This window comes from Zootermopsis nevadensis, unplaced genomic scaffold (assembly GCF_977971745.1).
Source record: "Zootermopsis nevadensis isolate Lab colony 2312 unplaced genomic scaffold, Znev_1.0 Znev_ptg000019l, whole genome shotgun sequence".
NCBI lineage: Eukaryota > Metazoa > Arthropoda > Insecta > Blattodea > Termopsidae > Zootermopsis > Zootermopsis nevadensis.
The window spans coordinates 3,673,297-3,700,861 of record NW_028259151.1 but is presented as its reverse complement, the minus strand read 5'-3'; the positions used below and the strand labels follow the sequence as shown (position 1 = coordinate 3,700,861).

At 36.8% G+C, this 27,565-nt stretch overlaps 3 protein-coding genes across 11 annotated transcripts in view; 1 reads left to right on the top strand and 2 right to left on the bottom strand.

Annotated features, from left to right (window-relative positions):
* Arms (Ankyrin repeat-rich membrane spanning) overlaps window positions 1-11,725 on the bottom strand; it is a 118,870-nt gene extending 107,145 nt beyond the window's left edge. For 2 of the 7 annotated variants that reach the window (XM_022082389.2, XM_022082396.2), the window contains exons 1-3: window positions 11,571-11,725; window positions 8,531-8,689; window positions 5,706-5,774 (exon numbers count right to left, since the gene is read on the bottom strand). Coding sequence is in view for 1 of the 7 variants with exons in the window: in XM_022082395.2 (XP_021938087.2) it covers window positions 1,891-1,944 (54 nt within the window). In the remaining 6 variants the exon portion in view is untranslated. Of the gene's footprint in view, window positions 1-1,890; window positions 2,145-5,705; window positions 5,775-8,530; window positions 8,690-9,812; window positions 9,917-11,367; window positions 11,453-11,570 lie in introns of those variants that run through there. The other 5 variants (XM_022082390.2, XM_022082397.2, XM_087351451.1 and 2 more) reach the window with 4 other exon arrangements.
* Window positions 11,726-11,788: 63 nt separating this feature from the next.
* LOC110838800 (tRNA (guanine-N(7)-)-methyltransferase) lies at window positions 11,789-16,322 on the top strand. Of its 2 annotated transcripts, none has more exons than XM_022082399.2 (7): window positions 11,789-12,012; window positions 12,221-12,357; window positions 12,701-12,885; window positions 13,651-13,764; window positions 14,584-14,685; window positions 15,589-15,709; window positions 16,020-16,322. In XM_022082399.2, exons 1-7 carry the CDS (start codon window positions 11,927-11,929, stop codon window positions 16,061-16,063), a joined length of 789 nt encoding a protein of 262 aa, XP_021938091.1. In that variant the 5' UTR covers window positions 11,789-11,926; the 3' UTR covers window positions 16,064-16,322. The 2 variants fall into 2 exon arrangements, with proteins under 2 accessions (XP_021938091.1, XP_021938092.1); XM_022082400.2 differs by having other exon boundaries at window positions 11,953-12,094.
* Window positions 16,323-18,028: 1,706 nt separating this feature from the next.
* lwr (ubiquitin conjugating enzyme lesswright) lies at window positions 18,029-27,161 on the bottom strand. Of its 2 annotated transcripts, none has more exons than XM_022082402.2 (6): window positions 27,012-27,161; window positions 26,608-26,680; window positions 26,439-26,522; window positions 22,033-22,150; window positions 20,279-20,423; window positions 18,029-18,595 (listed from the first exon to the last, which is right to left on the bottom strand). In XM_022082402.2, the coding sequence occupies exons 2-6, from the start codon at window positions 26,671-26,673 to the stop codon at window positions 18,529-18,531; spliced, it is 480 nt and encodes a 159-aa protein (XP_021938094.1). In that variant the 5' UTR covers window positions 26,674-26,680; window positions 27,012-27,161; the 3' UTR covers window positions 18,029-18,528. The 2 variants fall into 2 exon arrangements, with proteins under 2 accessions (XP_021938094.1, XP_021938093.1); XM_022082401.2 differs by having other exon boundaries at window positions 26,961-27,110.
* Between the last annotated feature and the right edge of the window lie 404 nt (window positions 27,162-27,565).

Genomic DNA, 27,565 nt, shown 5'->3' with positions numbered 1-27,565 from the left:
TAACAACTATCACAAAAACGTTTTACTGTTCTTATGTTTATAATTTCATAGAATTCTAAAACATTCAGGAAAAGTAACGGGTGATATTTCTGGGAGTCGGGAATTTAATTTTCGATTTGCGAATTTTCACCTTACGAACATTTTTAATCTAACTAATTACGTTCGTAAAGCAAAGCTGTCCGACTATACGCCATGTAGGCGCTTTGGGGGAGAGGCGGTATAGCTCCTACTCATTCTTAACCTCGACACTAGATAGTGGTGAGTGGTCAGCGTCACGCCCAGCCGCATTTTACCCTCGGGAAAGGACACCAGTACCCATTGGATAGGAGGCTGGGTGGACCCCAGAGCCGGTCAAGACGCAGAGGCCAGAGGAAAAATCCTCTGCCCCCGTCGGGGATCGAACTTTCCATAGCTACTTTACATAAACATTGGAATGCGTAATGTTGAGGTTACAAGGACTAAAAAGATAACACAGGGCATCCAGTTCGAATCTTACAAGAGCACCGAACACATGATTTGGGTCCATTAAGATTTTCCTCAGTCATTCCAGTCAATCAGTGTCATAGCATCTTCAAGTAAGCAATAACCATTTTCCCATCCTTTCCAATTCACCGTACGAAACCGACATATTTTCATTCCGACGCTACATAACTTTTCAGCTGAAAACATCGATAAGTCACGAACTAATAACGACATACAAAAATATATATGAACACTCTGAAACCGACCCCCATCTAAATAACATTTAAGAATTCAGTCCGTACCGCTTGAAAACAAATCTTCATCAACACAAAGATCAACTTGTTAAGAGTTAAGGAGAATCACAGCGAGAATCAAACGAAATCCGTAAATACAAAATTCAAAGTTACCGACTGTTAAAGCAGGTTGGACATACATTTACCACCGGCCTTCAAACAATTTAAACTTTCTACTGGTATGTTAAAGTCTGAATATGCCAACGCCCTCCGTCACGGAAAAGACCGTTAAGCACATTCGTACCATTTTTTGCTAACCTAGCAAGGGACGATGTCTCGCGCAAGAACATGTATTCCCTTGGCTTTTTGTTTCCTTGGTCTCACATGTTAGTACTACTGAAATGGATATACGTAATATCTTTACCAGTATTAAATTTCAACACCATCATCAACACGGTTTACAGCACGTACATGGTCCATGGCATACGTCTTCTCAATTGCATGTACTCTATGGAATTGAGACGTCGTTAAATAAAAAGTAACTGGCTTCCATGTGCCTATTTTGCATTTCAAACGTCCGTGAGTCAGATTATCGTAAAGGATTACATTTACGGGTAGTGATAAAAATCAAACACTGTGTTTGTCTTGAGTCCCTTGCTACACTAAATCTGGAAAGGTTTCCATTCAATTCACTCCATTTACAGCAAGCAACTGTAATAGATCTCAAAATGATTTAGGGCTGATGCCTTAAAAATTAACATTAGGCCTACTACACAACCCACACTTCCATACAAAATAAACCAAAGCATCCGAACTATTGTTATAAATATATATCAAATCGAACTCAGCAATGCAAGATTACCAACTTTAGGTTGATGTTATTGCTAGTGACAGTTTTACGTAAGCCCATAAATTAGTGGATGATTTGAAGGTGGTGTAATTACTTATCAAAACAAATACACAAAACTTATGTTCCACAACAAACACACAAAATTCAACTTTTTTAAACATGTGGTCACGAAGTCCATATATAATTTTCTCGTGTGTTACAAATAAATATTTACACGCCCTTCAAATCGTCTGCTAATTTATGGAATATTTATTATAAAAGTGTGCAGTGATGAACGGTTTGTCAAGTTCAATTTCCCAAATAAATGCCAATACGAGGCAGAGCAATGTAACATGATATACTCACGACGTAGCTGTCGGGGGCATTCAGTTGTGCCCAGCCCATGTACCACCTCAGCATGTTTATTGCTTACGGCTCAAAGCCTCAAGAACCACAGACATCAATCACGTCTTGCGATTGACTAAACTTCAAAACTGACTCAACGAAAGGACACCAATCCAACAGCAACACGAGTCACTGACGGAGACAAACAGGACACTTTCCTTGCACTGTACAATAACCGACGAAACACGGAAACAGTCAATAACAAGTTTCGTTCTAACCTCAACCAGTGTCCTGACACTGAGCAAAGAAACATTTTCAGTATCGCTTACGGTTAAGAGAATTTGCAGTTGTTCCTATTAAATTAACCAAACTGAGCTTAAAAATCCGTACACCTCCCCCAATATTGTCAGGGTGATTAAGTCGAGAAGAATGAGATGGGCGAGGCATGTAGAGTGCATGGATGGGAAAAGAGGTGTGCACCGGGTATTGGTTGGGAAGCCTGAGGGGAAGAGACCGCTGGGGAGACCTAGACGTAGATGGGAGGATGTCAGGCGGGATCTATGGGAGATAGGAGTTGAAGGAGACTGGATTTTGTCGGCCCAGGACAGGGTCCGGCGGAGGGCTTTGGTTAATTCGGTGATGAACCTTCGGGTTCGGTAAACCATCTAGTTAGTTAGTTAGTAAGTAAACACAAATGGAAAACCATAAAAACATACATATTTACAGCAATAATGCGAAATTTACCATAAAATTCACACCTAGTAAGGTTCTAAATGGTCTATCGTACTCAAAAATGTTCAGACAAAAAAATTCTTCCTCGTTAAATTATGTAAAGTTCGTCTAATACAGTTTATATCTGGGTGAATATCAATTAGAAAACATTAAGAAAATTATAACTTTCCTATTATTCCGTACGTGTGGCACTTGATTTCTGAGCCTAGGGGGAAAACGCATTCCTTCACAACATAAAGCTGAAGATATTAAGATGATCAAATCAAGGAGAATAACATCGGCGGGGGCATGTAGCACGCATGGGAGATAAGAAATCCATTCGAAACTTTAGTCGGAAAACTTGTTGGAAAAAGCCCACTTCGGAAACCTGGACGTAAAGAGGAACACAGAACAAAACACTAAAAATGATCTGGAAAATGTGTGTGAGGACGTGAACTTGACTGATATAACTCTGGCCCAGTGGGACCTGGAAGATAACATAAATACAATAAATAAAAACAAAAAAAAGCTCTAATTGACGCTAATTAGACTGATCAAGACAAGGAGGATGAGATGGGCAGGGCATGTAGCCCACATGGGAGAGAAAAGGGTTTTGATGGGCAAACCAGAAGGAGAGTACCACTAAGACGACCTAGACGTAGGTGGGAGGATAATATTAAAATGGATCTTACAGAAATAGGATGTAGTAGTATGGATTGGATTCATCTGGATCAGGATAAGGACCAGCGGCGGGGTAATGAAACTTCGGGTTCAGTAAAATGTTGGGAATTTCTTGAGTGGCTGGGCGACTGTTGGCTTCTCAGGAAGAACTCGGCTCCATGGAGCAAGTTAAGTATTTCAGCTGAGTATGAAAGTTCTGCTACAGAACGTCGTGGTCGAGTGGTTAGCATCTTATTTTGTACTCGGGAGGTCCCGGATCAAAATCTCGGACTGGAGACCGGCTGTTATTACTGAAGTTTCTAAAGGGTTTCCTCAGTCGCTCTCGACAAATGCTGGGGCAGTACATGCATGTAGATCACGACCGCTTCCTTTCATATCCTTCCAAATTCATTCCGCATTAATAATTCTAAACAGTTCGATGCTGAAGATTTTATCTGAGACCGACGACAACGAAGAAGGAATCGAGAACGTTTCCAATAAAAGCCTGGAGAGAGTAAATGGCAATGTTTAAATACCTTCCATAAAATTCTATAGCTCACGGCAGATTGGCTGCATCACATTATCACACCTTTACTTCATGTTTCTAAACAACTCGCAATTAATCGTTTTAGGATTTACAGCTGAAGAGAATGAAGCGAGTAAGTTCTAGAGTGATATTTTTCATATCGTTAAAATTAAAACAGTAGAAATCTCCCAAAATGCCTTACATACAGGGCTAGTCTAAATGTTGTTCCCAATTTGAAACACACGTTACTCACGTTTAATGAAATTCAGATGCACAAAATTGGTACCGATGGAAAGAGAAACTCTCCAAGTTTATGTTGGTATACTTTGCGGCCGCGTAGTAACACTGTTCGCCGTCAGGGGCGATATGAGAGAAAATGGCTGTCATCGAAGACAAGGGAGCCTTTTGTGTCTTGGATTTCCACGTTCACCGGTGTTATTAGTGTGCAACGGCATTTCCGAACCAAGTCTGTGGTAGATCCACTCAGTGGGCATACAATTCGTAAGTGGTATTCCGAATTTAAGGAAAGGGGCTGCATCTGTAAGAGAAAGTCAACCGGCCGCACGTCAGTAAGCGAGGAAACAGTGGAGCGGGTCCATGCAAGTTTCACACGCAGCCCGTATAAATCCACCGTCAGAGGCACATTGAATACCTGTGATGTACTGAAACAAAACTTGGAGAGTTTCTCTTTCCATCGGTACGAATTTTGTGCATCTGAATTTCATTAAACGTGAGTAACATGTCTTTCAAATCGGAAACATCATTTAGACTAACCCTGTATATATTTTCTTAAAAGGACCTCACTAATCAGTCTCCCACAAGGCCTCGCGACTGGCGCCACCGTCCACTGGTCACATCATGTATTAAGAGACCGTGACTTCATTATTCGCGACAGTGTACTGACTTCTTATATGGTCATGACTTGATTGTTTACGACAGCTTACAAACGTCCGGACTCATTATCTAAATTCACTTGGAAACATACAGCATGTCTATTCCATTCATCACTTACTCATCCACGCTATATTTTATATGTAGGTCTAAATATTTGTGGCAAACCATAACATTTAACAGTTTCATCTTACATTTTTACTCTGAACTCTTCAACAAAGTGTAAAATTATGTTTAATACAAAATTAATAAAACTTAACCCCAAATGTTATTGTATTCTTCATGTTGCTACTGCATAAGGAGCACATGTCCATCTTAAACTCGGTCGGTTATCATATCTGTAATGTTTCAATGTATGAACTTTTAATTACATGATCCGTTAACCCTCTGAAGCCAAGGCTCGTCTAAAACATACTCTATAATTAAAAATTCCGCCCGTTTCAAGAAACAAAAGCACTCCTCCGTTACGAGGATCAACTTGCTAATGCTGTTTAAGAAAATAATTCTTGTTATATGTTCTTTACACCCTAGCTTAAGCGAAATCACCTTATGAGCTGATTTTTCCGTATGATTCAACTCGAAAACCGCTGGACAGATTTGGATGAAATTTTGTACGGGCTTCGTGCCATTCATATATACTCTGAAATGGTACGCGTCCACTGGATGGGGTGATCCACGTAGGTGGGGCGGAGCATAAACAGATACGGCGGTGGGGTGCACCAAATGGGGCGAAGTGTGGCGTGAGATGGGGTGAACCGGGTACAGGGTATGATATAAAAAAATACTGTTTCAGTCCTGTCTCTGATTAATAATTGTGGGGGAATATGCGATTTGCACAGAAATGCAGGCCTACAACACATCCACAATGAGTTACTATTAAGACAAAATAATGCAGTACATAAGTGTATAAAATGCTTCTATCACTAAAATTACGATATCTTCAACTAAGACATAAATACATTTTTTGGTATCTAAGTTTATAAAAAAACATGAATAATATTTTAACCTTATTTCAATTTACCACAAAAAATGCAGTAGTTTTAAATACCTGTATTTTATTGGCACTGATGTCACAAAACTCCTAACAGTTGGCAGTTTATTGCAAGTCAGTGACGCCCTGTAGAAGAAATGTCTGTAATAAACATGGCATACACTATTGAACAGTCTTGTGTGCGGCTTTATCAACACAAGGATGTTGAGTTTCCAATGATATTTCACTGCAAAGAAGGTCCAAGGGAATCAACAATTCATGGGTTAGTAAAAAAGTTTGAAGAAGCTAGTTCCATGATAGACAATAAGGAGTACACAGGAAGTACTTTTCGTTTTTTATGAACGGGTGAGACTACGTTTCTGAAGAAATGGGCCACTATTGTGTCGACTGTCCATCCCTCGAATTACATAAGAATGAATATGGAGCAGCAGTGGAATGATAATGACAAAATAAAACTGACAGATTTGGAGCAAAATCTGTCCCAGTGACACTTTTACCATCACAGATCCGACATGGACTGCCCTGCGAATAAACCTGGGCCTAGATGGCAAGACGCCACCAACTAACCGCCTGGACTACACCAAGGCTGTCCAAGGCACGCATATTTGAATCCAAAGCAAATCTGTCAAATGGATGCCTTAACAGCTAGGTTCAAAACAAACATCCACTTTAATAATTGCTTGACAAGACTTAAAAGCATTCCCCTACAAAATTCCGAAGCAACAATCCCTGCACAATGTTGGCAAAGATACACAAGCTGTCTTTATCAATATTTGCAAGACAATTCATCAATTATATGATTTGAAGCTTTCGTGGTAACGAAACTTAATAAAATATTCTGAGGCAGTTACTTGCGTCAATTGCTTATCATCAGGGTTCAGAACCCTGATGATGGGGACAGAGATAGTTCATGTAACCAAGTGACATGGCTGATTGCCCAAAAATATTTTATTAAATCCAACAATTATTAATCACATTTAATTCACCAACAAAGTGTTATTTTCACTTAACGGTGTACATTAATAAACAGAATATGTATGGAGCAATGTAAACATACTACGCCCTTGAGATTTCACGGCAGTGAGAAGTAAAATTCTACCAGACTATACAGCGCTACGACCCAGAAGACAGCCATCTATATACTACACAGTCATGTAGACACCAGTGCATCCTCAAAATTTCAGAGTGCAGTGTGCTATTTCATATGCTGTAAATGTCATGAAAATATTCCAGGATGACACAGTTACTATTAAATGCCAAATTTCCAACAAGATGGGGCAAGATCACATGCAATGAACGTGCTTCTTCACTTCCTGAGTGAACACTTTGATGGCAAGGTCATCTCTAATCAATATCCTGGACAATTTGGAATTGGGTAGTCTTGACCGCTATGCTTGATTTTATTCCGTGATTGTGTCTTATGGGGTTTCTCTGAAGGACAGTGTCTACAAGAATAATCCACGTATGATTGAAGAACCAAAGGGAGAAATCACTGAATGAACACTGGCTGCAATTATGGAAAATTTCAGGCAATATAAACAAATGCACATCCTGAATGTGACTAGCTATGGGCCGGGCGATCGGGGTTCGATCCCCAACAGGGGCAGAGGATTTTTCCTCTAGCCTCTGCATCCAGACCAGCTCTGGGGCCCACCCAGCCTCCTCTACAATGGCTATCGGGGTCCTTTCCTGGGGGTAAAGCACGGCCAGGGCATGATGCTGACCACTCACACCCATCTGATGCTGAGGTCAAGAAAGAGTAGGAGCTATACCTCTGCTCCCCCACAAGTGCCTGCATAGGCATGTAGTGGGATGCTTTTTTACAACTATTACATGTTCTATGACACCAAAATTAATTAATTTCAGTGCAATACATAAACAGATCTAAACTACTGCATTTTTCTTGATTGCCCTACAAATGTGCATAAAGTTTCACATTTGGTCCCTGCTGAATTGACCAACCCTTTGACCTGTTTGACCTGATCTCTTTTAAACCATGTACCAAGTATGATATAAATTCATCCATCTCATACACTTTCATGGGCTGAAGCAGACAGAATATCTACATATTTGAACTTTATATTATTTGGTTGGCACTATACATTTAAGTTCTTTGCAGGAGTTACAGATGCAAAAAAATTCCTTCAAAGTCGCCAGTTTAGATTGTTATGCAGACTGCCTGTCTAAACATTAACTCTTCTGTCAACCGACAGCTGACTCTACCATTGAAACAGTAATTATCAATATAAAATTCACAGCAAATTCAGATATATGTAAAATGTTGAAACAAAACAACCAAAATATGTACGGATTTCTATAGTAAATCATATTAATACAGGAGCAAATACATCTTTATGTCTTCTACTCCTTCGAAAAAAATAGATGCCACGGGGCACACCACATAAGTAGCTCATGCCTTCTGGATTTTCTGAAATATCATGTAAACTGCTAAACTGCATTGTGTGTAAACTAACCATCTGGAATTGAGTATCCAAACAAACTTCTAACAAATGGCAAGTAAATTTCCATCGGTGGAGGCCATCTCTAAATGTATGTTACACAATCTACACTAAACACATGATTTTATAGAATGTCAACATGGCAATACATTTACATTTATCAATAACAAAACTTAAATCCCATCTTCTATTGCCATTTGGCAGCTCAAAGATGTGTTTTCCTAATTTATAATCATAAATTTCCTATATTTCTTTATACCAAATCTTTTAAAGATCATTATAGCTCATTTGTGATGAATATGTATAATGATATTAATTGTTTATTCATTCAGACTAAAAGTATAAAAACAATTATATATGCCCAGTTAAATACAATACCAATCCAGTATTCATCAACAATAAGATACTTATTGTTTCACTTACCTTAAAAATTTACAAAGTTTGCCCTGAAAAGATGTTCACCTCTGGACAACGTCAGTGTCACCGTGTTAGCAATCTTCTTAAACCCATGTATGAACATTCAGTCACTATGACTATAGTCAGAACTACACAGCAGTCTACTGTAGTAATGTTCAACAAAACCTGAAAATAAATTGAAAAATTTCAAGTTTCCTCCATGTGACTTGTCACACAGAATTAAATACCATGGGTTTATGTAACCAAGAAGGAACATTAAAGAAGATAAAAGCGATACACTAATTCTACACAGACATCAATTATCAACAGAATATGGGCAGAGAGCCAATTAATACTAATTATAACCATGCGTTGCAAACTTGACATGTAACTGGGTAGATGGATGAAGTAACAAACGCTGAGAATAAGTACTACAGTGATAACTCGATTCAGTTTAACATCCCAATATTGAAGACAGACATCTTCGTACTCTCTGCTGTGAGAACACGCAAACCCTACAGACATTTCATTACCTGAAGTGGTAATTAAATGCTATCTGAAATGCTGTAGAGCAGTGGTATTCAACATTTTTTGTTCGCGTACCCCCAGATATAATTTCTCTTCAACTTTGTACCCCAAATTTGTTGGTGTATAATTCAAGTTATACATAGTATATAATCTACATCTAAAATAAATTAAATAAATTACATCCAAAATAATGTATTAAATCTGTCCCTGATTATTCAGTGTTTATCATAAAATAATATTTTTATTAAATTTCACGTACCCCTTAAGATGTCTTTGCGTACCCCAGGTTGAATACCACTGCTGTAGAGGATACCAAATAGTCATGGAAATGAGCTTCAAGTTCAGCAGTGTAAATGTAATAAACTATGCCTAAAAATCGATAATATGCCACCATACTGCTGGATATTCTTTTATGTACAAAAAATTTGTCATTTAATATTTCCCTTCAAGGACAATGAATTTAAATATTATCGAACAAAGAAAAGCTTCACATGGAAAAAATTAACACTGTGATCCTGGGGTACAACTATAGTAATTAAAGTTTAAGTGGTAGAAAATCTTACCCCTTTTCCATGCCATTTCAGTCCACATTACTGACACTAACAGAAAAGTTAATTTAAATGCTTTAGTACATTAAATTCATTTGAGAACATTTGAATTTACTGTGTTCTTGAGGAAATTCCATTGTAATACAGACAATAAAAAATAAAAAATTATATGTCACAAATACACATTCACTTTAAGGTGTGACAAAAAGAAGATGTCTGTCAGTATTACTGACCTCTGCATATGATCCATAAAACTTCAGCAAGGGAAAAGTACATCACACCTACAACGGTAACACGTTAGCAGCACTTGTGGACCAGCACTGAGATATATGGTCATCAGTATAATACTGCTGTGGTCTATTTGTTGGCTGTATTTCTAATATTCACCCACCCTTCAATGCCCTACCATATAATCAGAACCATTTAATTTGGGCCATGCTAAACAAGCAAGTACACATACAAAATATTTACTCAAGAAAACTCAGCAGAAGCAGCAAATCATGAACCAGTTTCAAGGTCATAACATTATAACACAGTCATGTGACTTAAAACCTTGTGATTCTTGTTTATGATATCACTTTAAGGCAAAGCATATGACTACATCTTTTCATGATGTTAATTTATTGGGTGACACCAAACCAGGATATCATAAAGGTGTGATGGTGACATGGAGATTAATCTCTATGAAATCTAGAACTTGGTACTTAACAGAAGTATGTAATTTGTCAGTTTCACACCCCAATTGACTACAACCTGAGAAAAGAGCACCAGGAGGAGGATGTCATGCATCAAGGCTATCTGTATTAAAGAGAATAAAATTTGGTCCTCCTGTGCGCAAAATAAAAGTACCTATCCATTGGTCACAAAAATTGTTTTTCATTATAAGAGTTCCAATGAAGAAAATCTGTTCCTATTAGCAAGCTATATATGTTTATTCCCTAACGCAACTAGAAATGTCAGTGTAAAACTTTGCCTTTTGGCAATAAGTCACATCAAATGATAAGGGTTTCTGGTGCTTTGATAAACAATGCAGTTTCCATCTTCAAGATGAATGTATTTTGGAGGGTTTAATAAGCAGTAGTTGGTGAGCACCAGGGCCATATTATTGATTAGGCACAGTAGACACTGTGTCTAAGGCCTATGAAAACTAAGGTGGCAACACACACAAGTGACCATGTTCATTAACAAACATATCACAATGTCCATTTTGCTATAAAAAAATATTAAAGATAATTTTCATCACCGGTCTACCCTCAGAAATCAATGCAACTATAAAATGCATCCACCAAAGGGCCTATGAAACAGAAGTACCTATGGCCTACAAGGATCTTAATTCAAGCTTTGTGAGTGGGATGTGATTGGAAGAACAGAGGAACAGGGCAAACATTTTATAAAAGACAAAGTGGATCAGAATTCAATGTATGGTAATATTCTCATATTACTCTACCTACCCTATTCATAACTAAACTTCAAAATTGAAAGAAGAAGAAACAGGGATACCATTTTCACCTTCTCAGAGAGTGAGAAACCATCATTAATGTCATATCAGTCATTTCACAAATCTCATCTGTCATCTTATTTATCTATTTTACTTCACTCTGTCTTTTCATATATTATATATTTTGTTGTAATAACATTCTAAGATGCTCAGTGAATTACATAGCTGCTCCAGAGTTTATATTTGCTGTGCTGAGTTAATATTAAACAATTCTGTAGCCTATGTTTAAATAACATGAACTGTCAAATTAACCTATAATTCAAAAAGATCTTGGTTTCTCTACAAATTACCTTCTGGGATATTGCGCCATGTAGTATCTCAGAAGTTGACCGACGTTTCGCAAGCGTTTACTGCCTCCATCATCAGAACGATGGTGGAGACCCTGGTGATGGAAGCAGAAAACAGTTCTGAAATGTCGGTCACTACCGCACGACGCAAAATCCCACAAAGCTGAAATCTTCATACTTGCTGCCATGAGAACCTGAAATCTCACCTTTTACAACATAGCGCCGTGAGGCAATCAGCCGATTTGGAAAAAAGACGCACTTCCTGTAATACGAAATCCTTTTAGGATGTTATGTACTCTACAGTACAACAAACACCAACATTTATTTTCCACACCGTGTTCAAACATATCACAAATATAGACAATTTTACTTTCAAATAACAAAGAAACCAGAATTTCTTCCTCAGTGATTATAGTAGTCTGCTACGCTACATCAATCATTTGTTTTTGGTTTGCCGCTGTTAACACTAGAGAGCATAAAAGTCAGTGAAACACAAATGGCGACAGTTTATATTGTTTCTTGAAAATAGACATTATTTGTAAAGTACATTTATTTAAGTAAGATGGCGAATACAGTTACTCTCCCGCAAAAGAAATATTACAGACAGCGAGCGCATTCAAATCCCATTGCAGATCACTGCATAGAGTAGTAAGTAATTTTCCGTAGGACACGTAACCTAAAATGTAAGAAAAAGCAAAGTAGTATTCTTAAACCTTCTTAGTAAGTGGAGGTGAGTGGTTATATTCTGGCTTGAGGCACTTTTCCTCTGAGAAACTAGCTCATGTTACCTGTTAGGAGGTTACAGTGATATAGTAATTCTCCGTAATGTGTGAGTTTCATCTCAAACTTGTTACAGTCCACAAACACCAGCAGATATGGACTGGTCAACTTTGTATCCAAATTGTTTCACAAAAGAAAAATCTGACAGAGCCACATCACCCACAAAATCAGTTGAATTTGCAGATATAGGATGTGGCTATGGTGGTTTGCTTGGTAAGTTTTAGAACTATTTACCTGCAAAAGAGTCAATGCAGGTATATGTTGTTTTTTCCCTAATAGTAGTCCAGACATCTTTAAAAAAATGCTTTAAACACTTCAGAAACCGTAGTTGCAGACCCAGATTTGGTTGACAAAAATAAAGAATAGTCTGAATGATTTTTTGGAATCCTGCAACTTCCATTTTTTTAGACATACTTCTCTTATGTGATTGTGCTTAATGCATCGTTATTTTAAGCATGCATGAAAATATATGTATGTGTCCTTTCATACACAGGTAGAAACATTTTGATTTTCAATGTGACCAGTTTTTAAAATCAGCTGTGTGCTTGTATTGCAGTTACACTGTCACCAATGTTTCCTGAAAGCCTTATCCTTGGAATGGAGATCAGAGTCAAAGTATCTGACTATGTGATGGATCGTATAGCTGCCCTTAGATCTCAACATCCTGGAAAATATCAGAACATTGCCTGTCTGCGTACTAATGCTATGAAATATCTTCCAAACTATTTCAATAAAGGACAGGTGTGTTTATTCCATATACATATAAGTGTCCAAGACATATGTATATAAAGAGTAATTCTGTATATGTAACAGGATGCAGTTCCTGACTGTGTTATGTGCTCCCAGAGCCCTGAATGTTCTCAGTAATGCTAGATGACAAAATGCTTTATTTTACAAGAACTGCTGCTGTTATGCAGCTTTTAGAAGTACTTCTAATATGGGTGATAAAAAAAGTGAATTACAAAAATTGGAAAAGATACAGGAAAGAAATCATTCCTCAGTGAATGTCTACTAGCATTAAAACAAATGAAAGACTGCTTTCTAGCTAAGAAGTCAAATGGTTAATATTGTTTACAAATGTTGCTATTTCTTACTTCCTTTTCATAAGCTGTTCCTTAACTAGATTGTGCAGACATAAAATATCCAATAATGTTGCATGCTACTTGACATTGTTTATACGTCATTAAGAGATCTAAGGGATATATATCTCTCTCACACACATGCACACAGAGAGAGAAATGTGAAGTGATTTTTGTAATTCTTATCAACTTTATTAGTTTTGATGCCAGCCAATCTTTAGGCTTTTATACTCAAGTACTTCCATTTGAAAACCAACCATATATTTTGCCATCAGTGTATGTTCTGATAATCAGATTAAAATTAATAAAATGTTTAGTTGATACATTTGCAAAATTCTGGCTGCATAATGACTACTACACAAATTTCTTTTTACTCAAACTTTTATTAGTACACCATTACATTCTTATTTATTATGAATTGTTGTAGCTGAAAAAGATGTTCTTCTTGTATCCAGATCCACATTTCAAGAAAGCAAAGCACAAATGGCGAATCATTAATACAGCACTATTAGCTGAATATGCATATATTTTGGCAGAGAATGTAAGTAAATAGTATTTAGTTGTTAAATCCCTTCAATGGGCTGCTCATGTTACACTGCAGATACTCTGTGGAATAGATTTGTGGGCATGTTCATAGCTTAAAGTAACAAAAATGCATCTATTAGTATTGCCATGTCTGTCTATCTCTCTCTATCCATACCAACAACTTGAGAACCACTAAATGGAGTTTCACTAAAATTTGTTAAGACATTCCAGTTTTAGTTAAAATCATACAAGAGATACACTGCATGAAGATCTACATGTATTTCTCTCTGCAGATGTGACTAGATGTTGAATCTGTCATACCTTATCCTGATATGCTTCAGCATTATGGAAGTATTTTTAACATTTTATACCCATTCATAAGCTACAAGCAGGTGTCCCCATACTTCAAAGACATCCAGTAATGAATTTGTGTTAGCAAAGATGCATTCAAGAGTGCCAAAAACGGATGTCAGAATAAATCTTAAACTTGTTACAGGACTGTGCCATCTTTGAAATACCCAAAATATAACTAAATTGTATGTCACTTCTGCCTTTGAAGCTACTAGAAAGAAATTCATATTATATTTCTTTTTCTTATTTTGTGATGTTGGAAGCTGTTTTGGGCAACTGAAGCACCTTTGTATGATCAGCTTTCACAGCGACTGAGTATAATGAATTATTCTTGGACTACCAGCAGTGTCAGGTAGTTGAATCAACCTGGTAGCCCAAGAATAATTCATTGAACCACCTTTATATCTGAATACTGGCATGTTCATTGTAATGTGACTCACAGTAGGATGGAACATAAGTGAAACTAACATTCTTACATTTCTAGGCTATTGTGTATACTATAACAGACGTGAAGGATCTTCATGACTGGATGGTACAACATTTTGTAGAGCATCCTCTATTTGTTCGTTTAAATGAGGAGGAATTGGTGAGTATACAACTAAATGTTATGATTTTGAGAATTGTCTGTTTCGCTGGGAACCATCTTAGCACATAACATCACTTCAAATATTTGTGTTAAAACAATCAAGTATAAGTAGGAATTTGCCATCCAGTGAATCTGAGAATCCGGTGCCATCAATGTAAATACTTCTGTTATTTATTCATCTGAGGCCTGACAATTAAATGTGACTGAATCAATAAAAATAAATGTATCACTGATCTTTAGGGAGTGTGGTTACCTTCAAAGTACTCAATTTCTGTCTTTAAACATGAATCCCTTTGCCTCTACCATACCTGAAACCACCCATCCCGCCTGACATTATCCTCCCATCTATGTCTAGGTCTCCCCAGCTGTCTCTTCCCTTCAGGCTTCCCAACCAATACCCGGTGCACATATAAAAAGTACACAGTGATATTAAAGATTACATCCCCCCACTATTCTTGATATTCCACCTTTGCAGGTTAGCCCACTACAGTTCCCAGGTCTTCAGTTACACAACTTAATCATCAGTTTTCTTTAATTTCTTTCACCACTTCCAAACAATTTCCCTGCAATTGATAAACACACACAGAAACCTATATTCTACTCATTTCCCTCTCCATAAACTTGCTGTAATGTCTTGAAAATGCAATGGCATTTTTCTCCATTTTAATCATGTCTTCCACATCTCAGGCCCTGTGGCCTATTAGTCTCATTGCAGTGTTTATGATAGCCTCTAAAGTATCTGTCCATTTTGTACATAACAGAGAATTTGGAATGAGAATCATGAGTGGGGAATTCAAAGAACATGGTTCTTCCTGCCATTAAGAATGTTATGTATTAATTTAATATTAGAATCAAACATTTTAGCTAGAAAAATAATTTATATCTGATATCTGTATGTTTTAGAGTTTGGATCCAGTGATAGAAAAACTATATAATAGCTCAGAGGAAGGACAGAAAGTGACCCGTAACAAAGGAAGTAAATTTTTGGCTGTGTTCAGAAGAGTCATGGACCCTCATGAAGGCGGTGAACACTAAACATACCACATTCTTTCCTAGTTATTTGGCTTATTAAGATTGCATATATATTACCAAATAACTATTTTTAATTTTTTAACTTGTAACACCTTTTTGCTCAGCACATATCATCTATAATAAAGCTGAAAGTAAAACAGTGAATTTTAAAACAATGTCTTGTGGTGAGACATGAACAAAAATAACATTTGTGTAATGAGTGGCAATGATTTTAAGATAGCTGTTTTGTGCAACAAAAGAATACAGTGTAGCCAGTAAGCCTTTGAAGCTGCAGCTAATCCAAGTAATATTTAACATTTCAGAGGTGCTTATTAAGACCATCATATGGACAATGAGGAGGCAGTAAGCACTTCTAAAATGCTGGTCAATTTCTGTGAGATTACATGGCACTACAACCCAGAAGACAGCCATCTTCAGACTCACCACCGTGAAAACCTCAAATCCTACATAAACTCTCAACATTTCACATTTCTAGAGACAGAAATGGCTTTTTTTTTTTTGTTTCTTCATAGACCCATGCCTCCCAAAGGAAATATAAACAATAACAATGTAAGGCATAAAAGGCATGAACAAAGGAAACAAAATAATGTTTTTAAAAGGGTAAATACATTTTTCTCATTCTATAACCTTATTCACCATGATAGGAGCAAGCCCTACACTAATATGAAGGTATGTCTGAACTTGGCAGTATGTATAGCCACAAATATGGTCCAAAGATTTCCCCAGTTTTCTCATTATTGCAATTACAAATAGCTCACAATATCTTGAATTTCCAATAGCTGCAGAAACTGTTCTGTTCTTCCTTCTTTCCAAGGCTTCATGCCACATATATAGATAGCACTATTATGTGCAAAACCTCAGGACATAGTTATCTTATTTGGTTTCGATAGAGTTTAACAGCGCACAGAATGATTATCAGGATCAAAGCAGGCCATAAATACAATGATTCATTGTTAAGATAAACCACCAAAATGTACAATATAAGACACAAAACATTCAGTGCTTGCAAATAAAAAATAAACAGGTAATGTGCCTGACAAGCATTGTTCCAAGGTGAAGAGCAACAGCGATTTCAGGTACCGTTAAATTCTGGTGGCACTGTAATTATCTCTACATATGTTTCAACCCACTTTCAAAGTAACCAAGACAAATGCTATTTTTATAGACCTTGCTACACCCAGACTGGCATTTACAAAGCACTGGCTAAGTAGTACATATAAAAGAAGCACAAACATGAAGTAAACCCACTAACATCAATATGAATAAGTAATGGGGAGCATAACCCATTACCTTCCTGCACTTTAACTTTCTGCCAAACCTAATACAGCATAACTAAAACTGAATGTCCCCTACCATGCTTAGGAAACTAAAGCCAGTTTAAACAGAACACTTAAATGAACAGCTGTAGTACGGTTCCCAAGTGCAGCCACCAGAAAGTTTCAATAATTGGGGGAAAAAAGTACTGATACATGCATGATGTGTACATGCTGAACATTTAATTTTTCTTCGTGCAGTTTATGGCTGCATTACTAGCCAAAAGACAATATTTCTTGAGATCCACTGGTTTAGTAATATCATAAAACAGTGAGTTCAGTTAAATGGCAGACCAATAAGTCAATATTTGCTGGTTTGAGCAAAGGGATAGACAATGTCTCTCCTGAGATTGAACCTAATACCACCTATAATGGAAACTTTTCTTTCAATATTAGATACACGATGAGCAGGGCTTACAACTAATCACAAAATATGTTCACAATCTATTGCCAGGAAATAAGTGACATTACAAATGTAAGAACATTTTTATTTAAAACATATCAAGTCTAAGGGCAAGTTTATCATTTCATTCAAATATAAAAATGCTCTCTCAGCAGATGCAGACTGGTTGGGAGAGCACAAAGCTAGCTAAATATTTTGAAAACAGGAAGGTGTGAATTATTACTAATGAAATAGAACAGAAAGTAACTCTCTGCCTTTTGAGATACAAACTTTTCCAGTCTGTTTAATTTGGCAAGATTATACATCTGTGTTTTTTAACAGGCATTTCATCAACTACCATTACCTATCCGATCATTAAATGTTATAACTTTGAAGAAAATCACAGCAGATTGTGTATTCAGAAATCTTTCATCCCTAATACAGATAAGCTGAAAGTCAGTGAAACATGCCAATCACTGTATTTTGTTAATGTCTGTGCATCACTTGGGAACAACTGCATGATGTAACATTCTCTCTCTCACTAAGAGGGTTGCTTGCTACAATATATCCAATGTTCCTTGCTTTGTTTTATGCTGAACATAAAACAATGTAGACGCACGCTTAAAGAATCTATTTTAAACACATATTACAAATATGATTTATTTTACAGACATAAATAATACTTTACCCTTTGCCCATTCTAATTTAGTACGGCATAAAAAAATTAAAATCTCCATGCCCAATCTAACACAGTAAACTTGTACCAATGGCTTATAATGGCATGTCAAGAAGAAAAAAAGGCGATTGAAGTATAAATGGAATGAGCAAAGGGTTAAACCAAACATAGACACATGTAAAAAATGCAGTTATAAATAAACAAAAAGAAAACACCTGCGATAATTCTGAAGTATTGATTTTATCATAATGCACGAGAGTTGTTAGATATGGGTCACAAAGTAACTTAAAAACATTCTCAGTATGTTAGATCAGAACTGCTTCAGACACAAAATTACCATTTTATTAAATATGTCCCATTAAGTTTTCTCAGTCTTACTGCCTTAGACAAACAGAATTCTTATTTTGAAATATCTAAACAAATCAACCTCACTTTCAGAATTATTCCTGGGGAGCCATAGCACGAGCTTGAGCACGAACTCTCTTCTCATACTCCAGACGGTTTTGACTGAAACAAAAATTAATATTTTCAATAAGCAAAATATGCAAACAATAATCAAACCACTTTCACTCTGATCAGCATAAAAACGCACTGACATTCAATTAAGGATAACTTGAAAAAATGTGAGAAGTAACAAAGTAGTCTCTAACCAGGATGGAAGTACATTTAATGGACAAATGCATATGTGCAAGCTCCCCCAATCCTCTTATGTTACAATGCTAGAAAATCTGGATACACATAATTAATTTGGCTTTATGATTGTCAATTTCAAGTACTATATAGTTACATGAAAAGAACAATCAACAATGCAAAGCAACAATATTGATTTGACATGTGTAATAATGTCTCAGAACATGCATAAATACCCAAGTCCCTTTATAATTCAATTTATTAGTAGTAAAAACCAATTTTCTCAGCAACTTTTCAGAATGAGTCATGATACATGACGAAATCCCTTACAGTAGTTAAGATGTCCAGGGCTGACAACAATTGCAAGAAAATAAAAATAACACTAACTCAACTCGTTATTATAGAACATGTAACACAACTATATGTGCCCTTAATCTAGTGCATTAAAGAGCACACATCATTGTTGCTGCGCTAATGGTTGCTGGGAATGTTCATGTCAACAGAAGATCATTATGAAAATCAATGACTACTACTTCTTCATCGTCTATGGCCAAGCTTGACCATCGTGACCCAAACGAATTGTGATTATCACACTGTTCATCAGGGTTTTCTTGCGAAAGTACCACGGTGGTTTCGCCTTGCCTTCTGTGGCGTCTTTATCCACCAGACTGGAAGAGGAGTATGTCAGTTAGGATAAAATTAGAAGAGGGGGAGTAGGAGGGATTATGAGAATGAGTTTATAGGAACGAGGAGACATGGGATAGGGTTAATAGGACACTCTACTATATGAATAAATAGATATGAAGGAATAGTAGAGTGAGCTCAGGTGTCCCGGGTGCGCAACTACCCATACTTGTCAGCTGCAAGCCCCTGGGGGGGCATTGGCTTCTGGAATTAATAAAATCTTTTCAGGCTATCAGCTGTGTCAGCTGGTTAAAAGCTGACATTTCAGATACCAGCAAGATCCCATCATCAGGATTTTATGTAACAAGTTATCCAAATATCCCACATACACACCTACCTACCATCTGTATTTGAAGCTGAATGCAAGCCAACAGGGAGGTTGTTGGTGGAGCCAGGTGTTTCGTCAGTTTACCTTGCTTCCAGATTGGTAAGTCTATATTATTTGATTATGTTAGTCATCGGGTTCCAGGACCAACTAAGGTTGAAACCACTGTCCCTGTTAATGTTTTTGGGGTGGAGTCTGAGAAGATTTTGTTAATGTTAGTCACTATAAAAATTTCAGATCATATGCCTTCTGAGATGTTGTGTTGTGTAGTCTGCTAGACACAGACAAATGTTTCTGATAAGCTTACCGCCTCCATTGCCAGGGAGATAATTACAAATCAGAATGCAATCGTGATACTAGTTATAAATGCAAGATTGTTGGTAATCTAAATTTATGGCCAGTGATCAATACAATGTAAGGTATTAAGGGGACTTCCAAAATGTGGAGCTTCTCCAAACTCTGGAAATCACTTAATTCCAAAATACGACTTGTTGAATTATTCCTCTTATATACTCCTACTCAAGAACTACCTATGACCATCTTCTACTCACCAGTAAATGGTGTAGGCCTCTGCCTGAGCGGGATCTTTAATGTTAGGCTCGTTCAGAAGATCTTGAATTCCAAGAAGAATCTGTTTGATAGTAATGGCTGGACGCCAGTCCTTCTCTTCATCCAACAATGACAGGCAAACTGTACCTGTATTCATTACAGCAGTTACTAAGGTTTATATGAAATACTAACATAACTTAATGCTGTTAATTAAACATTTAAATGAAAATAATGTAGATACACACAAATTGTCCACAATCATTATCAAGCAAAGCTTTCAACAGGCTGAGTCATCCTATAATAAAAGTTATTCCATTTTTCACCATCCCCAAAAAGCCTTCACTACTGTTGTATCTCTGTCCACTACCCATTTTTAAAACTATCTTTCCTTAGCTGAACTCTCTACATTATCTCCCCAATAGTCTTTCATTACAAATCCTCATTTTTATTTTGAGAGAACCAATTAAACTTGGGGGAATGATTTGTCATGTCACATTCATAACCAAACAATGTAACAAAATTGTACACAACTGGTCTTAAGGCTAAACACAGATGCCCTGACCATTTATCAAGCAAACACCAATACACATTCTTCCAACAAGACTTGGATAACATCATACAGCAAGGGCATCCATGGATGCTCTGAGGGAAGTATCTAAGAACAGAGTTATTAGTAGTGGTTTGAGGTCAGCATTTTTCTCTGACATAACCAATTTGACATTTTTTAAGGGGGAGGATATGGCAGAACTTTTAAAGATCAAACTTTTACACAAGTGAATATTTATTTATAATTTATTTAATGATGTTTTCTCAGCAGCTCAGACTACACAGCATTGAATGAGAGGATAACAGTGAATAATGAATGTAAAGGATGTAGAAGGAAGTGGTCATGGCATAATTTAAGGTGTTATCCTGGAATTTGCCTGGAGGCTCTGTGGACAACCACAAAAAAAAACCCATAGCTGGTCTCCGGGCCAAGATGTGTTCCCAGGACCTCCCAAATATGAAGCAATGTTAAGTTACACAAGTAAAGAACTGAAGAAAAATATTAAGAGAAATTTTTTCTCTTATGTCCCCAGAAAAACTTCAATGTGTGAATGTAAATTTTTGCAGTGGTATCATATATGTGTGGAACAACAGACAGCTCTTCAATCATCAGCTATAATCACAGTAAGTTTAATGTGTTTAGGCCATAAGTTTGCTGGTTCACCTACCAGTCTGAATCTATACAGTCCAACATAACAGGAGCATCAGACTCTTGCCTGAGAGATTTAGCAATCAGTAGGATGCCTATACTTCACTGCAGTTAACTATGAAAACAAAAATTCTACATATGAAACCTAATTTGCAACAAAAAGTTACTTTTACATAACTTAGTACCTCCATTCTAATTATGTGAATGAAATATTCTTTTGCATATATATATATATATATATATATATATATATATATATATATATATATAAACTATGCTAACTAAATGGGATCGGATACATCATGATTTAGAAGACACACATGCACCAAACAAGTTTCTAAACAAAAACCACAAGTTTCTGGGGGGGGGGCACTGACTCCGAGAAGAATATTTTTAAAGACAAAATGTTCAGTTTTCATAACTAATCCTAGGGTCCTCCATCTAAAACAAGAATATACTAATGACATATGGAGGAACTCATCAAGAGAAATAATTAATCACAGTTAAAAATTATCTGAAAATATCTTAAGTATTTGGTCTTCAAAGAAACAAAATTGTTACCTGAGGGGTATACATTCGGATGGAACAGAGGAGGCTCAAATTTACATTTTGGGGGACTGGATGGGTAGTCATCTTTAAAGATCATTCGAAGCTTGTACTGACCACCTTCCCATGGAGTCTGAAAAACACAAACAGCAAATTAAGTGTGCAAAAATGTTGAATTGGGAGGAAGATGAAGAAAGCAGTCATGGCCTATTTCAAGTAGTATCAGGAGGAGACTAAGGAAAAGTATTAAATAGCTCAAATCAGGATATACAGTTCACTAGGCAAAATTTAAAAAATAGTACAGCCAGAAAACAATACAGACATAGTATTCACTGTTATTTGCTTCTAAGTACTCTGTGGTTAACATTACAAACTCAACAGCTCTTATTTCTCTATGGAACATGCATGTATGTGGGAATAAACATTATAATTCTGTTCCACTTTCAATGAGATTTGTAGTTTGGAAGATAAAATTCTAGTAAATGTATTTCAAGCACCGTGAACCCAATATGACATATTCAACAGTTCCCTTATTTATATTCTGGGTAACATAAGTGTAAATAGAAATATTTTTGTTCCTCTCAATCTTCAGGCATTCAAGCTCTAGCGTGAGTGAAGAACACATTATGGGCCCATCCTTGCCAGTCAGTCTCACATTTTTCCAGTGGTTTCCATTACTGGGAAACAATGGTACTGCAAAATACATTAGCGCAATAATGTTCTAAGGACACTGCTGGAAGACACTGTTGTGCAACAATTGCCTGGGATCACATTAGTGAATGACCTAAAACACAACAATAACCTCACAAAGCATTGGTGTAACAATGACATGTGGCATGAAGAACACCTTTGGAATGTCAGCATACTCCTAGCAGTAGATCTTTCCAGTCTTGTTCTCCATCTCACACATATAGAACAACCTGTGGCAGATATTTAAATTTGGTACTACTTTAAAAACTAACAATTTTATCTCTCTCTCTCTCCTTCTTCTTCTTCTATGGCATGACAGCCTGAAGTCAAGCCTTGGCCTCCTTTAAGTGACGCCTCCAAACTTGCCTATCTAGAGATTCTCTTCAAGATCTCCCTGCTGTCCATTTCCACTGCATTAACCCATCTTTTCCTTTGTTTACCTACAATAAAGTTGCTTGCTTTCCAGAATCCTTTTTGGTATGCGTTTTCCATCCATACGTTGGACATGACCTGCCCACTGTAGTCTTTTTAATTTAATAATATTTGATATACTCCTTCTTCTTCTTCTTAATGTGCCTATCCACTCCAGATGTTGGCGATCAGCATAGCAATTTGAACTTTACTGACTGTTACTTGAAACAGCCCTCCAGTGGACATCAAGAACCAAGTTTTTAGGTTCTGAAGCCAGGAGATTCTTGGTTGCCAGGTCCTCTTTCTGCCATGCTTGATTGTACTAGGGAATTATAATGGAGTGGTTTCCATTGCCTTCTACATCGCAGTATTACAACCAGTACAATCAATATGTGATTGTTGCCTGTGAATATCTGGTGTCTGACCTTTAGGGAAGTCATTCTTCAATAGCCTCGCCCCAGTAATGACATAGCTGCTGCCCTATGCCATCTACCGTGACCCTGGTAGAGGAACCCTTGCAGGTTGCTACCCCTCGGGTCAAGGGGAACCCGAAGTTCATGTAGGCAGAGGCACTCACTTCCTTGAAGATTCTCCATGTATCAATTTCTTTCATTGGGCCAAGTATTCTTTTCAACACTTTCCTTTCCAATGCATCCAGAGCTGATTCTGACTTTTTGCTGAGGGCCCAGCTTTCACTTGCATACCATTACACCAGTCTTATCACCATCTTGTACAGCCGTATCTTTGTTTGCCGATGTATTACTCTATATCTCATGATGGGTAGCAGTGTAAATTACACTATTTGCTTAACCAATTCTTCTTAGGATTTCATTCTCCTCGTTGGCGCCAGCACTTAGATTTGACCCCGGATATACAAGGTCCTTAAGGGCTTCTATTGTTCCTTCATTAAAGTTATCTTATGGATCTGCTTATCTGCCCTTCAGCTCTAAATCAGTAGTTTTGTTTTATTTGTATTAATTTCTAAGCTAATTTCTTTTACTGCTATAGCCAATTCATTATATATTTCTGTTACATCTGACAAGGACTGGGAGATAATAGCAATGTTATAATTTTTGTTCTTTACCAGTTGTCTTTCCAATTTGGAATTTAGCATGCCAAAGCAAGATAAACATGACATCTGAGACACTCATTTTCATCATCTGACCAGAGACTGTAATTGGTATCACTGGAACCCAATGTTGTAGCTTCCAGAAAACTAAACCTTCTTGCTTTCTTTCTGGATTCCTAAGATTTAATCACATGAATTTTGATGCAGTGGAAATAATTAAATGAGTTTTCATCTGCAATCAATTGTTAAAGTCCAGCTACAAAGTTGCACATGTGCATTATGAATGAGTAAAATAAAAACCACTTTCTGGAAACTCTTTACTTTCACATGGAGGAGATATCAGATTTTGAAGCACCTAGGCTTAAACACAAGAAAATTTGAAAACAACCAAGCTATGCAACATTTGTAAATAAATGGTGTAAAAATCATCATCCTACATGCTACCATAATCACTTCATGTGGCACAAATACATATAAAACTACTGCTATTAATTTCTTCTTCTTCTTCTTCTTCTATGGCTCTCCTCAATTCTCCTCTTCCATTCGGTCCTCTGTTAGGTCCGTCTGTCCGAGGCTTTGATTGAGGTTAATGGTACCTGCACCTTGTCGTGGTGGTGGGGCTTGAGTACCTCAGTGACCTCAAGAGCTATGCTGGCAGTAGCATAGCTACTGGTAGGGCCTCCCTAGCCAGATTGGTTGAGGGGGAGAGGTCAGACTAAGACAGGTACCCTGGTCCTCCAGGTTAGGGGGTTGGTTGCAAGGCTAACAACCTTGCACCGTAAAGGAAGATGTTTTGAAACCTGCTATTAATATAGGTACCTGAAATACTTATAAGGGAATAAATAATCAATTAGAAAGCGCTATCCTGACATTCACAGAACAGGGAATACAGAAAAACAGTTTATTTCCATAAATACTAAAAAAAAGAACCTATCAAAAATCAAGATTGAAAAGGCACACTCTTTAGAGTACACCAACATCCCAAAGGCATTCTTCAAGTTACATCAAGTAGGCAATTCTGATCACAATTCCTTATTGCACTTATGTTATACAAGGTCACTGTTACATCTCGGACCATTCTTGAACTGTGTTCTCAGCTCATGCTATGGCATAATACAGTACACACTTCACCTCACATAAGTAACCCATGAAAACTGTTTTGGTCTTCAAAGTCATGAACAACAATCTGACCTGCACATGGAAAAGGAAGTAACCTTGTAAGACTGATTTGTGAAACTGATTTCTTAAATAAAGTTCCAACATAAGAACACAGGCACAGGACAAAAATAAAAATCTGAATATAATACAGAAAATCTCATGAAGACAATAATTTTGGTGGTAAAAGTCTGGGTACAAGTTTTTATTACTTTGTGAACTGGGGAGTGCTGATACTAGAAGCTGACACATCTGTAAAACAGACGAAACCTGCTAAAAATTGTATTTGCAAATATTCAATTTTCTTCTACTTTCAAGAATTTTTATTGTCCAATTGAACCACGTTGTTATTCATAGGAATAGACTCTGCACTTAGCTATTTATTCGGTGGTGCAGTGCCGCTTAAAATACTTTTCGTCAAATGTCCTATTCATTATTTATTTTCTAAATCAAGTTTGAGCCATTTAATTAAATGAACTGATTTCCCTGATGCCACTGATGATGACCTTTTACGGTTGAAACGCGTATGGCAATAGTGTCTTCTTTATAGTGTTAATAGTTGTTTTGTGCTTATTTATATTCTAATACACTACACAGTATGCAAAGTTTTAAGCTCAGTAACTTGTTGAAGTGTCCATATAAACTACATGAGGATCAATTTACCTAACTAACAAATATGTTAATAATGAGTCTAGTAAGGTACTAGAGCTAGTACAACAATAAAAATTAATATTTTATTAAGTATGCTTCTCGCATTCTTACAATCTCTACAAGAAATTTTAAATACCAGCCTCATACACAATGTAGTGGTTTGGAAAACTGGGCAGGTAAGTAAAATTTATAATAATCCGAGGTAGACATCCAAATTCCACGAAAAGTATTCTATTACTTTTGAATTTTATTATGCTAAGGTATGAAAATTAATACACCTTTTCAAACCCTAATTACCTCCTTAAATTATCAATTATGGGTGGATAAATTTTAAATAAGACTATAGCTGCTGAACACACATTCCTTCCCCTTGTACATACCAGAAGGCACCTTATAAAAAACACTACTTTACTGTGAGACGAAGGCTTCGCTGGTTATAACTTACCGATTTCTTTCCAGGTATAGCACACTCCCAGCTCATTAGATTGAGACTCCCATCGCCATTCTTAACTGGTCTTGCTACAAAACCCTATGAACAATCACAACAATGCCATGAAATATGTTTCACTAATTACAAAGCGGGTATTTCTTCTTGAATAAAAGTGTTTACTTACAAACGGGTGGTCCTTTCTCCATGCCTTCCTTTCTTCGGCTAATCTTGCAATAGCAATCCCAGACATTGTACACCTGAAATGGAATGCACAGAGTAGTTTCGTTCCCTACGCGTTTAACATTTCCTAATTGGCGTCAATAAGGAAAAACTACTCCAAGAGCTGGAAAGAATGTATTATGAGCTCCAAACGGCACTGCATGCAAAACCCATTCTTCTATTCACGAACGAAATCAGAAAGTACCGCGATTTGCTTACTAGCAAGGATACCATAATTACAAACACTCATCACACATGGCGCTCAAAATAAAATTATCAGCGAATTTACATTAAACTAGTAGGCATAGCAGTGCTTACCAATTTGCTTCCTTCAACACTCCTCTTTATTATTTGAAAACTATTACTTACTTCTCCTTTAAGCAATAACACCATGAATTATTAGGGTGTGTTCACTATGATTAGTTTGCAATTTCACTTAGCCTTGTTTGAAAATAACGCAACGGAAATTTCGGCACAGAGGAGTACGTTCAGGAAACTCGTAAAGAAAACCACAATACTTGCAGCCCAGAAAGAAAAGTAGTGCACTGTATAAGCCAGTTTTTCGATTGGTAAATATACTCTGGTATTGAAGATATGAGGTTAAGATGTCGATTCTGGGTCTTCTGGTTTGTGCTTCCATACAACCTTTTAAGTGGTTACTTGTGTTTTGAAGGACATACTGCCTTCTGAACCATTGGTAACCACATGTGAAAGAATACATAGGGAAGAAATTACATAAAAACTAGTGACATTTTGTATATACCTCTTCAATTTAAAGTCAAAAATAGGCGTTAATTTATTTTCTGTAAACAGACAAATGTATCAGCAACAAGACTGGAAAGAGGTTCTTTTCAGAGAACACTTACATTCTAAGTTCTGCTAGAGGCAACCTACTTACAATATTTTGCTTGAATTAGTTGTAC

What these genes read in the sequence shown, in the direction of transcription:
- LOC110838800 (XM_022082399.2), top strand. Translation starts at nt 11,927, where the DNA reads ATGGCGAATACAGTTACTCTCCCGCAAAAGAAATATTACAGACAGCGA. An exon ending in GCAGATCACTGCATAGAGTA is followed by an intron (nt 12,013 to 12,220) that starts GTAAGTAATTTT and finishes AACTTGTTACAG; the next exon opens with TCCACAAACACCAGCAGATA. An exon ending in TGGCTATGGTGGTTTGCTTG is followed by an intron (nt 12,358 to 12,700) that starts GTAAGTTTTAGA and finishes CTTGTATTGCAG; the next exon opens with TTACACTGTCACCAATGTTT.
- lwr (XM_022082402.2), bottom strand. Translation starts at nt 26,673, where the DNA reads ATGTCTGGGATTGCTATTGCAAGATTAGCCGAAGAAAGGAAGGCATGG. An exon ending in CTATACCTGGAAAGAAATCG is followed by an intron (nt 22,151 to 26,438) that starts GTAAGTTATAAC and finishes TGTGTTTTTCAG; the next exon opens with ACTCCATGGGAAGGTGGTCA. An exon ending in GAGGCCTACACCATTTACTG is followed by an intron (nt 18,596 to 20,278) that starts GTGAGTAGAAGA and finishes TTTTTGTTTCAG; the next exon opens with TCAAAACCGTCTGGAGTATG.